General features: G+C 48.6%; 1 protein-coding gene across 1 annotated transcript in view; it reads right to left on the bottom strand.

Annotated features, from left to right (window-relative positions):
* Positions 1-920: 920 nt before the first annotated feature.
* PODXL2 (podocalyxin like 2) overlaps positions 921-11,451 on the bottom strand; it is a 32,384-nt gene continuing 21,853 nt past the window's right edge. Inside the window, exons 5-8 of the mRNA XM_050313009.1 lie at positions 8,370-8,526; positions 7,418-7,479; positions 5,586-5,765; positions 921-5,227 (exon numbers count right to left, since the gene is read on the bottom strand). Coding sequence (XP_050168966.1) covers positions 5,018-5,227; positions 5,586-5,765; positions 7,418-7,479; positions 8,370-8,526 — 609 coding nt within the window. The 3' untranslated portion in view covers positions 921-5,017. The remainder of the gene's footprint in view (positions 5,228-5,585; positions 5,766-7,417; positions 7,480-8,369; positions 8,527-11,451) is intronic.

The raw sequence follows: 11,451 nt of genomic DNA, 5'->3' as shown, positions 1-11,451 counted from the left end.
CCCCCCTGCGGCACGGAGGACCAACTGCAGCCCGGGCCGCCCCTGACACGCGTGGAACGCGGCCCCGGGAACGGGGCCTGATCCGGGACACAGCCGAGGGGGGACCCGGCCCAGAACGTGGATGGGGGGTGGTCTGGAGCCACATGGCAGGGCTCCCTCTGGACCATGTGCAGTTGTAATGAGAGGGGATCTCGTTAATCCATATAAATATCCCCAAGGTGGGTGTCAAGAGGATGATGCCAGACTCTTTTCGATGGTGCCCAGCGACATCATGAGGAGCAATGGCCACAAACTAAAAAACAATAAGTTTCACCTCAACAGGAGGAAGAAGTTCTTTACGTTGAAGGTGGCAGAGCACTGGAACAGCTGCCCAGGGAGGGCCTGGAGTCTCCCTCTCCGGACACATGCAAAACCTCACACAGATATGTTCCTGTGTAAGCTGGTTTAGGTGACCCTGCCCTGGCAGAGGGCTTGGACTAGATGATCTCCAGAGGTCCCTTTCACCACTAAAAATTTTGCGATTCTCTGTGGGGTCCAGCTCTGGAGCAGGTGTGGGATGGTGGGGAGCTAGATGGGACACACATGGCACAGGGCTGGGCACGCATGCAGGGGCTCTGCTCTAGAACAGAGGCTCGTGCTAAGCCACCCAAGCAGGAAAGATGGGTCCTGAGCTGGTCCTGTGGGTACTGGGTAGGGCAGCCCAGGGGGGGAAGCCACTTTCCCACAGCCTGGGCACCTGGCACAGCTCAGGGTTTCCACAGAAATGTGGGATGCGAGAATTAAGCAGTGAACTGTGGGGAAGGGGGGGTGCCAGGCTGACCAGCCCCATTTCAGCAGAGGGACCTTGGCTGACAGTGAGTTACCAGATGCAACACACGTGAATTCAAGCAGACCTAGTCAAGCAAAGCACTGCACTCGGGTCAGTGTTCAGACACCCAGTAGGTGCATTTTATTGCAAAGAAAACAAAACCACAACCCTGTTACTTCCAGGGCCAGACACGAGTGTTTCTAAGCAATCCCAAGCAGTGGCCAGGGCTTGCAGACAGTTTAGGTCCAACAGCAATGAAGGTGTTGAGAAGAACGGCTGGGAGCCTGGCTGTCAGCTGAGATGAGCCCACGAGACCCTCATGAGTCAGCACAGATGAAGGAGCTTGTTGTCTCTGTTCCAGCTGCCCCAAACTCTCTGTGAAGGAGACATGTGCTCCTGCCTGGCTGCAAAGGCAGATGGGAACAGACGAGTTGCTGACAGCAGTGGCTGCCGTGGGACCCTGCTGCAATGCTCTAAGGTCAAATAGACTTGCAATAATCCATAGGATAACATACCTTCATTTCACACTGTATTATGTGCCAGAGGGATCCTTAAAGTGGTATCTTGAACTGAACCTGCATTACATACTCCACAGCACAGTTACTGGGTCACTCCTCATTGTTTCTTTCCACCATACCCACCACAAGGCAGCATGCAAGATGCAGGATCCTGGAACACGTTAGACTCCACATTACAGATGCTGTTCCAGACATCTGGGCAACATCTCGGAGTAATCTGTAGCTTGGCCATCCCAGACCGCATCTGGCCACCATCCCACAAACAGAGAGCCACTCTGATCTTGGCTATACCTCCCGATGATGCCATCACTGACGTTCCCCGAGGCGTGCGCTCCTCACACCAGCACCCAGTGCTCTCTCTGAAGAACCACCTTCACTTCAAGCCAGAGTTTCTGCCTTCTAGCTACTGGTCCCAAGGAGCAGAGGAGGCAAGTGGAGGACAAAGCAGGAAAATGGAGCTGAGACTCTGTATTGCTACCCAGGTTCTCCACACCGGTGACTCCAGAAAATGTGCCATCTCACTGTTTTGCAGACATGTCCTCACACAAGCCATCCCTGACATGCCTGATGAGAGCCCCTCTGCTCATAGGCAAGTCCTGCAGCCCTTCATGAATAAAGCAGCTGACTGTCCTAGGCAAGTCACAGGAAACAAATATCCAGAGCTAAAAGAGGGCAAACTTTGGGGGGTTTATTATTTTTCGTCTCCAACTCCCAACAGCCACCAGGTGTCACTGCGATCAAACGTTTGGCAGATGGAACTATGGTGATGTCCGAATAGGTGGCAAACAGTTTTCCAGGAATTGCTTTGTCTCCTGTATCTGCTCTGTCGCCTGGCACACCACTCTGAGAAGTCCAGCTTTAACAGTTTTTGTTAAAAAGAAGTTTAACTACATTAAGGTGATAGAAAAGCTTCCTGTTACAAATGCTAAGACAAAGTTTTTCTTCCTCCCTGTGCAGAGCTGGAAACGCAAGCACTGAACAGAGTAAGTGGGCTATCCAGCTCTTTACAGTGCTCCCCAGCCCACAGGTCCCTGGAGATGACCCATCTCTGCAAGGCTGACAGGAGAGGGACAACAGTGCAATCGACTTGAAAAGATCAGCCTAGTGCAAAAACTGATACAGAGAAAAAAACAAACAGTAAAGGGATAAAAAGTATCACCAGACTAAAGTGAAATGCTATCAACCAGTAGATTTCTGGAGCTAAACTGGATCACACAGTCAGGTGCACCCTGTCAGAGACAGCAGAAAATTGTCCTCAGCCTCATGACAGCCACCCTTAGACACTCAATATCATCTGGATGCTCCAGACGGAGAAGAGAGTCTCTGGAAAACCTTCAGGCCACAAGAAGCCAGAAGAGCAAATCAGGAGAACTTGCTAACTCATCATGAGGCCCACATACCCCCTCGGTTTCTTCAAAGTTTGAAGACTCTACACCAGATCAGGAAGCTGAGCACAGCCAGCAGCATTGCTTTACCATTGCCTTGTTGTTTCTCTGAATTAGGAAAGTGGAGACAAAACAGGGCAGCAAAGCAGCTCCTAGCAGTGATACGCACCAAGGAAGGGTTTTGTGGGTCAACTGATTCACATACGGGTGGCTTTATCTTTTTAATAGCCACTGGGCATTGAAAACATATTTAATGAGGATTATTGGACTTAGAAACATTTACATGGTGAAGCTGCCTAAAGGCCACGGGCATGCCAGGCCCCATTATGCTAAGTGCTATACAAACTCAAATTTTAACTCCATGCTTTAATTTACTCACCATAACAACAATTTGCATTTCATCCTGTGAGCCACAAAGTGCCATCACCACAGCCACTGGAGCTGTGCAGTCACACTGCACAGCCCCATCAAACTCAGCAGGAGCCATAAGTGGGGGCGGCCAGAGAAGGGCCACATGTGGCTGTTCATGACATGGACTGTCCCCCACTTCCAACTGCTGGGGCAGAAGGAACTCCTCTGAGCATCTCTGCAACCTTACCAAGATACAAAAGGAGCTGATGATCCACTGTCTTCTACACAACGGGGAAAGATATGGAGGCAGGCTAAAACCACTGAAAACTGGAATCTGGATAGGAAACCAATGGTTATCACCTTTCTTGATTCCCTAATAGACTGGTATCAACGTGGTCCTCCATCAAGGTGATCTGTGATTCAGTTTGCATGCAAAGCGCTACACAAACTGAAACAACAGACTCTTGCACCTTGACTTTAGGCACACACACCAGGGATGAACATGCTAAAAATACCTATACATACAGTGATAGATTTACAGGCTCGGCATCAGGCTGCACATCTGGGGCCTTTCTGTACAAAGGTTCCCTTAAAGAACGAGTGTGAAACTGCATCACGCAGCGAACAAGCGTGCAGATCACCGTAACAGAAGTACTGTTGCCTCTGACCAAAGCATGTCCCTCAGTCCCTCGATGACAGAAGAAACAAACGTTTTGGAGTCTCGGTTTAGGCAGGGCTCAGAGAACAATTATGCATATTCACGTGCCTTTTATCACACGTCTTCAGGGAGCTGGAGCCTCAGAGTTGCTGGAGGCATGCCAGAGAAATGTTCATTGGGGAGCCCTTAGATCGATTCTCATCTCATCTGGCTTACACTTGCTTAAATACAGCGATTTTAAAGATGTTACCCCACGAGGGACATTAAACACTTCCACCCTCCCCTCAGGGCAGGATGCTGAAATGGAAACAAAAGGACCAGAAAATTACCTGTTTCTGAGTTTTAACTTCTCACACTGTTTATAAAGTCTCACATAGCCTTTATATTTACCTCAAAATGACCAACTGAAAACAAACTATCCTGTAAAATAGAACTGGAGTGGAAAAGGCCTGCCAGTCTAAAACTGAGATTTAGACATGGGACACCCTGCTGATGATTTCCCAGGCTGTTGCATGAAAGAGGCATGTAAATGTCATTTTTGAGCAACCCTCCAACCTAAAGCAAATTTCCATCTAAGATGCTGCACCATGGCACCAAATTCTCTGCAATCAGTGAAGCAAGGGTAAAGTGCTCAAACTTTGCAAACTCAGCTTGGAGCTAGTGGAGCTGAAAAAGAGAGTGGGGCTGTTTGTGGTACCAGGAGTGAAATAAGATGACAGCAGGGGGGATGTTTTCCCCGAATGTAAACATCAGCTCTATCTGATTAGCAGCTGAATGCTAGAGCACTACAAAACCTGTTTTCACATGTGGAATGCAAACTTTGCCCAGGACATCGACTGAATCCTGGCTCCCTTCCATCCAGAATGCACAGGTGTTACTGCACCTGCATGGACTGAATGTGATCTCAAGGTCAGGATCTGGAAAGTGAATTTACTCCCTAAATCTGGACTCTTGGTGGCAGACAGCCTCACCATCTTGCTTCTTAAGCCCAGCCACTCTCAGCCACTACAAGAGAGCTACATTTAAGTGCATTTAAAGGTGATGAAAGCATTGGTGCTACTGATAGGAACACACACACAGAGACCTACAAACCCACCCCTCCCACTTCCCTCTGTTCAGTGATCCTCCTGGCTCCAAGCCTCAGACGCAGGCTCAGGACTTCTACTGGGAAAATTTGCCCAAAGACCTGTTCCAAGGTTTTAAGAAGTTCCTGAGAAGCCACCTGATCCCATGATCCATCAGTCAAGATAGGAGAGAAACAAGTGTATTTAAGAGGGTGGTTCCCTCCATTCTTTTTCTAAAGATGTGTGTCTTCCTCAAACACATCCACATCCTCGCTCGCCTGCTTATTGATCAGGACATCCCAGCTGTCGGGGCCATTGATGGTGTTCCCACCGTTCACGCTTGGCTTCTTCTCCTGCATTTCCGACTGGCTGTCACTGGCCACATCCAAGGTGGGGTTGTCATGGCAGCCGTTCTCAACAAAGCGCAGCTCCTCGCCGTGCGACTGGAAAGGACGAGAGGAACGCAAATGGAGACAAAGGAGGACAGGTCTCAGAGCTGCTGAGAAGCACAATCAGACCAGGCTACCAGGGTCACTGAGAACTTTGCAGGGTCAGTGGGAAAAGGTAAATTTGCTCCTAGCCCAGCCCTCGCAATGGAAATGAGCTGTCCTAAGCACAGCAAGAGACAGGTTTGCATCTCTCTTGCATTCTTGCCTGAATGGACTCCCTCGCTGCCCCAGCACTGTATCCAGCTATGTCCCTTAAATGGACAGGGGAGAACAATCTCCCTCTTAACTTTCCAATCCCCTCCTTTCCAATGGCTAAGAGTCTAGCCACCTTCTCCACCCATCCAGTGCTTACCATGTTCTTCATCTTGGGCAGGCGCCTCTGCCAGCAGTTGTATATGAGCCCCAGCACAATGATGATGGCACAGATGGAGCCAATGATCACCAGCACCACAAAGAGCTTCCCGTAATCACTGCGTGTCTGGTTGGGGTGTGACTGGCAGCTTGTGGTGGTTGAGTAGTTTTGGATACCAATCTGGAAGAAAGAAAGCAGTATACTAAATGTTCTGGCCTGCAGTCAGGTGGGATCCTGTTCAGACCCTCCAGGGTCCAAGTACAGGACCACCACTGTGGGCAGAGGAACTAAAAGCCAGGGCTGGAGAGTCACAAATGTGACTAGTCTTATGTGACTAGAAGGTACCTAATTAAATATAACATCATTTTCCATGAAAGGTGACACTTCGGCTAATGACAGTAGGCACAATCTTATCTTGATCATCTGCACAGAGATCACACCTATGTGCATGACAAGGAGACTTTCATGGGAGAAACCACTCAAGAGCTCCTAAGACAAACTAAGTTCATAGAATCATGGATCACTGATGGGTACTGAGGCTTTGGTGACTACTTGGCAGAGAATGTAACCATAATAGGTTTCCATTAAAACTCAGGTTCTAAGAGGGCATAGTGGTCTTTATGAGGTCTTGAAAGTGGACAGCTGCCAACTGATCCTAAAAGCTTAGGAATAGCTGCCCTAGAAATGGGCCCCCTGTGACTGTCAGCAAACAGCCCCACATCGGTCCCAGTGACTTGGCAGATTTCAAACAGGTTACGTATCAATACTAATTATGATGGGTGTAAGAGAATATCCTCCCTCCTCCTTCCAATCTCATGCCAGCACAAGGTCAGTGCAGTGAGCAGTGTTTCATTATTGATAGAGCTGGAGAGCTGGAAGCACGTGGTGAGGCTGCTCTGGTTGGACTCAGGTTAACGTCGGACCACAGCTGCAAAGTCAGACCTTGCACCAGCACAAATCCATCTTTCTGGACAGTTCTAGGTGCTGATACTTTAGTCACACAATTTCTACAGGGTTGGCTTTTTGCACTTTCTCTGGTGTAAGCCAATCAATACAGCACTGAGCACTTAATTTGCTTTGTCTGACTGCACCAGTTTCTTAGGTCAGGGAAAAAACTGAGAGCAGACAGCCAACAAGGCAGCGGCCCAACCCCGCTGCTAAAATCAGCAGAATTACTCCCAGTAGTGTAAAAAACCCCAAGCAGAATCAGGCATATGTATCCTGTAAGGCTAAGGGGAAAAACCCAGAGATCATGGGACTAATTTGTCCTCTTCTCTATCTTCTTCCAAGCTGCCCAGGGTTGGAAAGGAGGATGTGAGAGCTAGAGGCAGCTGGCAGAGGAGTCTGGCATCCATTGCCTCTGCTCCTCTGCCTGCCCTTGTGTAGGCAGTTGTCTAAAGGAGTGAAATGCAGACCCTGGGATTGCAGAAGGCATGTGAACATGTCAAGAGAAGCCAATGTATACAAAAAACAGCTGTAGGGTGAGTGAGGCCAAACTGGGGGCTCTGCAGCACTCATATTGCCACTGACAATAGTACAGAAGGGATGACACTAAGAATCCCAACAAAATCAATGTGTGAAAAGCAGTTTCACAACAAAGACAGAAAAGCTGGGAGGGAATAACCCCTACTTACTCTCTTAAAGAGAGCAGACATTTGATGGCCTGGCAACTACCAGTGAGGGGAAAAGGGAGTTTGCCAAGCGTCTGACTCATGTTTGCCTGCTGTGGGTTCAGCACTTGGTTAGACTGAGATATGCTCCCAGTTTTCAAGTTGCTTATTTTAATTGTATAGCCAGTCTTAACAAATGGATGCAGGCAGACAGGTTCTTACCTCAGCTAAGCTCCTCTTAACGTCCCCCAATGCCATGAGAACATCTTTTGTAGGGATAACGCCTGTAAAGTAGAGGAAGAGATCAGTGCTGCTCTCAGCTCAGGTTACTCAGTCAAATGTACTCATCAGTCTGAAATCCCCAACAGGATGGAGGCAGGGGAACACATTTTTGTTCATTAGTGCTTTATGTCAAGAGGCTGAAAGAACTGAAGGACCACAGAGAAGGGTACCTCCAAATATTCTCTAAACAAGTAAAAAAAATCCAGGAAAACTGATACCAAAGCCACATAGATACCCTTCCTACTGCCACAGAAGCTCTCATGATATGTGTCTGTTCTGGGGGCAAGCAGCAACACTCAAAAAGTCATGGATGCAGGTTCATATGGGTCATATAGGCCATAATGTCAACATTGAAGGCCTCTGTCACTAAGCAGGCAACAGAAGCAGAACAGGAGAAGGACCCCCATACCAAAGTGGGAATAAAGAGATGGTAAACATGTCCCACATTCACTGGCAGCTTTTGTTTCTCTGGGGATGTAGGGGATGCACTATCAGGACTATCCTAATTCAGACAAGACTTAAGAACTGATAGGTTAGGAAGTGAACCAAGAGCAGGATGTCATACCCTGCCATTGCATCCTTCCCATGGAGTACATAAGCATCGGGAGAAAGCTGACAGATGCTCAAGTGAAGGCAATCCAGGGAGAAAGCAAACTGCAAAGACAGAGCTTTGTGCAAGCAGTGAGGGGCAAGCCAGAAGGCAGATGTGAAGAAAGACTCTGGGTGGGTCAGTCCCCCACCATTCCTCAAGTCCAGAGAACACTGGGAACTGGTGGGATTGAAAGGGACTGGAAAGCAAAAGCTCCTTCCAACATAGCTGAGCACATCCATCTGGGAGCCCCTTAAATGCACCCCCTCCATCACAGGAAGGCTCCTTTCTCCCAGCACTTACCCTGTTCCCCTGCCAGTGTCATTAGCAAGTGCTTGTCATTTTCATTGGGTTTGCTCAGAGAGATCAGCCAGCGGTCCTGCAGTCCATCCGCCTGTCTGGAGAAGGCATCCTCCACCAGCGCCAACAGCTGGGGACCCCTCTCCAACCGAAACTCCTCCTGCCATGGGAAAGGAACCTTGGTGAGCACATGATGGGAAACAGGGCAGATGTGGCACTGCAGGGCTGGTACAGACGAGACCCCACACCGGGCGTGCCCAAAAGCCAGCAGTGTTAAACCTGGTGCAACAGACCCTTGCACATCCCCAGTGCCCCAGGCTGGATCTACATACAACTTCTGATGCACCAACCCTCCTCCTTGGCTCCTGTGGCTGCCATATGTCCCATACCAAGCCCAGCTCCCCTGGCACACAGGGATCCTGAAGCAACATTATGGTGTAAGGTAAGAAGGAAGCAGGCTCTTCCCCACAGCCAGCGCTGGGTCAGCGGGTGCCGCTCAGCCTGACATGCTCCAGCCATCCCTCAGCAGGTTCCTTTGCTGCTTTCTCACTCCTGTGTTTCTATTCTTATCTCCAGTTGCCATGCCAACCTGAAGGCCACACAGATGATTAATAAAATGGAGAGCTCTTGTTGCCATGGCAATCTGAAGCGCTCAGGGCAGGCACAGGCCTGTGCCAAAAATGGCCTAATTGGAAAAGACATCGATGACTGGGGCCTGAATCACAAGGGCCTGCCAGTGCCTACTCTCATCAGGTTATGGATTTTGGCACGGGGAGGCAGGAGGAAGCAGCACCGTGATGTAGCACCATGAACTGCAGCTCCCACTCACGGCCCCAGTGCCAGCCTGAGGCTCTCTTTTGGAGGATGCAGAGGAAGGAGCAGCAGCTGAGGCCATGAGGCACAGAAGCAAGATGTTTCTGGTGATGGAGAAAGCAGAGGTTGCAGAGCACTGATAAATTCTGATAAATTCTCCATGGTGGAGAGAAGGGAGCAGTGAAGGAGTCTGAATGCACATGTGCCAAGGCAGAGATCACCTCCCAGTACATGGCCAGGTACCACTGTTGGGTCAGATCCTGCAGTCCTCACTTGGGCAAAATTCCCAGGTATGTTGAGTGGGAGATGCCCAGTCTGAGCCCAGATGTCTGAGTGCCCAGAAAGAGACTGACGTGATTCCCTTGCCCAGAGCCCATTGGGAAGACAAACAGCCTTCCAGCTTAACCCAGCAATACAGACATCATCCCTGCAGCAGGTAAAAGACTCGTGCTATGAAGTGTATTAAAGCTCAAGGTCCAACCCTCTGGAAGGGGTTAAGCACCCTACTTGTCCCTTGGCTTTTCAGTGGGACTTGGTACCACACCAGATCATGGCACCAAAACATAGGAAATATGTGGGGAATCCCCCTTCACTCTAAGTTACAGTACTTGCAACACAGGTTCTTCCTCACAACCCTGGAAACCCAAACACCACAGGGCTCAGATACAGAAACCAGAAAACAAAAAGGACAGGCAGACTGTAGGTGAGGTGCCCAAACTGAGTAAATTAGCATGGGTAGGAGACAAACTGCATCAAGATCAGTGGAAAGAAGAGCTTAATTCCAGCTTCACTCAAGCAAAGTGATAATGGAAGGCAGGGAATGAAGTGATGCTCATGTTAAATATGTATGTTGACAAATGTCCCTTTGAATAAGGGGTAGTACAGCACAAATCATTCACTGGGAGATATGTTTTGAAACATGAAATCAAGTAGAAAAACAGTTCAGCCCTGCCTATCCCAGGGCACTGTCTTCCTTCAGCAAGGCAGAACTGAGGATTCAACAGCAAAGACATAATTTGATCAAGAGACATCTGCACATCTGCTTTTCGGTTCTCGCCCTTACAGCGGTTTAAACAACACAAATGCAAATGAGCCCCGGAAGGAAGCTACTATGTATTACAAAATTAACTTGTATTTAAAGTCCACAGAGATGGGAGAAAGAGTGATGGGGACTAGGACATGGAGGAAACAGGACAGGAGGACTGCTGTTTTCAAGGACTGATTTTCTGTGTTGCAGCTGTTAACTGTAGCAGAGATTCTCAAAACCCTTCCAAATGGCTTGTCTAAATCAGGAGGAAAGAGAGTGACTTTTCATCTACTCTTAGAGCATTCAAACTATGTATAGAAATTTCCCCATTTTCCTTGTCCCCAGAAAGTTCAGCTTAAAAAAAAAATAAATAAACCAACCAGCAACTCACCAGTAGTGGTAATAGGTGAGTGCAGTAACAAGACCAGCTGGCTCTGCCCAGAGCAGGAGCCTCAGAAAGCAGGAGTGCAGACACAGGAGGCCAGAACACAGTCCCTCGATTAAGCATTTTGGTCTCAGGCTGTCAGGCTTATAATAATTTCTTAGAATTATGAAAGGCACCTTGACCCCAGGCCTTTCACAACTGGTTTTTAAGTGCCTGATAAAAGGCCCAGCAGAAGTGAACAAGCCCTTTTACCAGGGATCCACAAGGGACTCTGGGCTCATGAATTAACTGCAGCTTTATGAGGATGGATGGACCTCTGCATTGGATTAGCAGAGCATGGCTGGTTAACAGACCCAGATAACACACGAGATAAGAGGGTGGGGAGAGGAGGCCCTTAAGGAAGATTTAGTGATAGCTGCTTGGTACTTAACCATGCACACTGTAAATGGGAGTCCCTATTCCTCTGAGCCATCAGAGGATCATTACTACATGCTGGAAGGAAAAGGAAGTGAAGGAAGGAGAATGGTACTTCAGTCCTGACACATTTCCTACCAGTAAGAGGTGCAATGTTAAAAGCTCCCATGTCTCATGACAATCCAGGTACAGACTGGCACAGACTACAAGCCAGAAGTTAGTAAAAAATCCAATATGGGACTGACATGTGCTAGACTTGGAGCAAAATCATCTCTCTCCACCCACTCTTTGGAGAACAGGAATATTTCTGTCCTCCTCTCCTTCTCTTCACAGACTCTACAGGGAAGTTGAGATTTAGTGCTTTTAAAACATTTTGTAGTGAAAGCAGAGAGCAAGAGCCGGGTCTGCCTCCTCTTCTCTAAACACCATTCCTCCTGTGCCATCAA

Source organism: Myiozetetes cayanensis, unplaced genomic scaffold (genome assembly GCF_022539395.1).
Source record: "Myiozetetes cayanensis isolate MyiCay16 unplaced genomic scaffold, myiCay2020 scf18, whole genome shotgun sequence".
NCBI classification, from domain to species: domain Eukaryota; kingdom Metazoa; phylum Chordata; class Aves; order Passeriformes; family Tyrannidae; genus Myiozetetes; species Myiozetetes cayanensis.
This window is presented reverse-complemented; position numbering and strand designations above follow the sequence as displayed.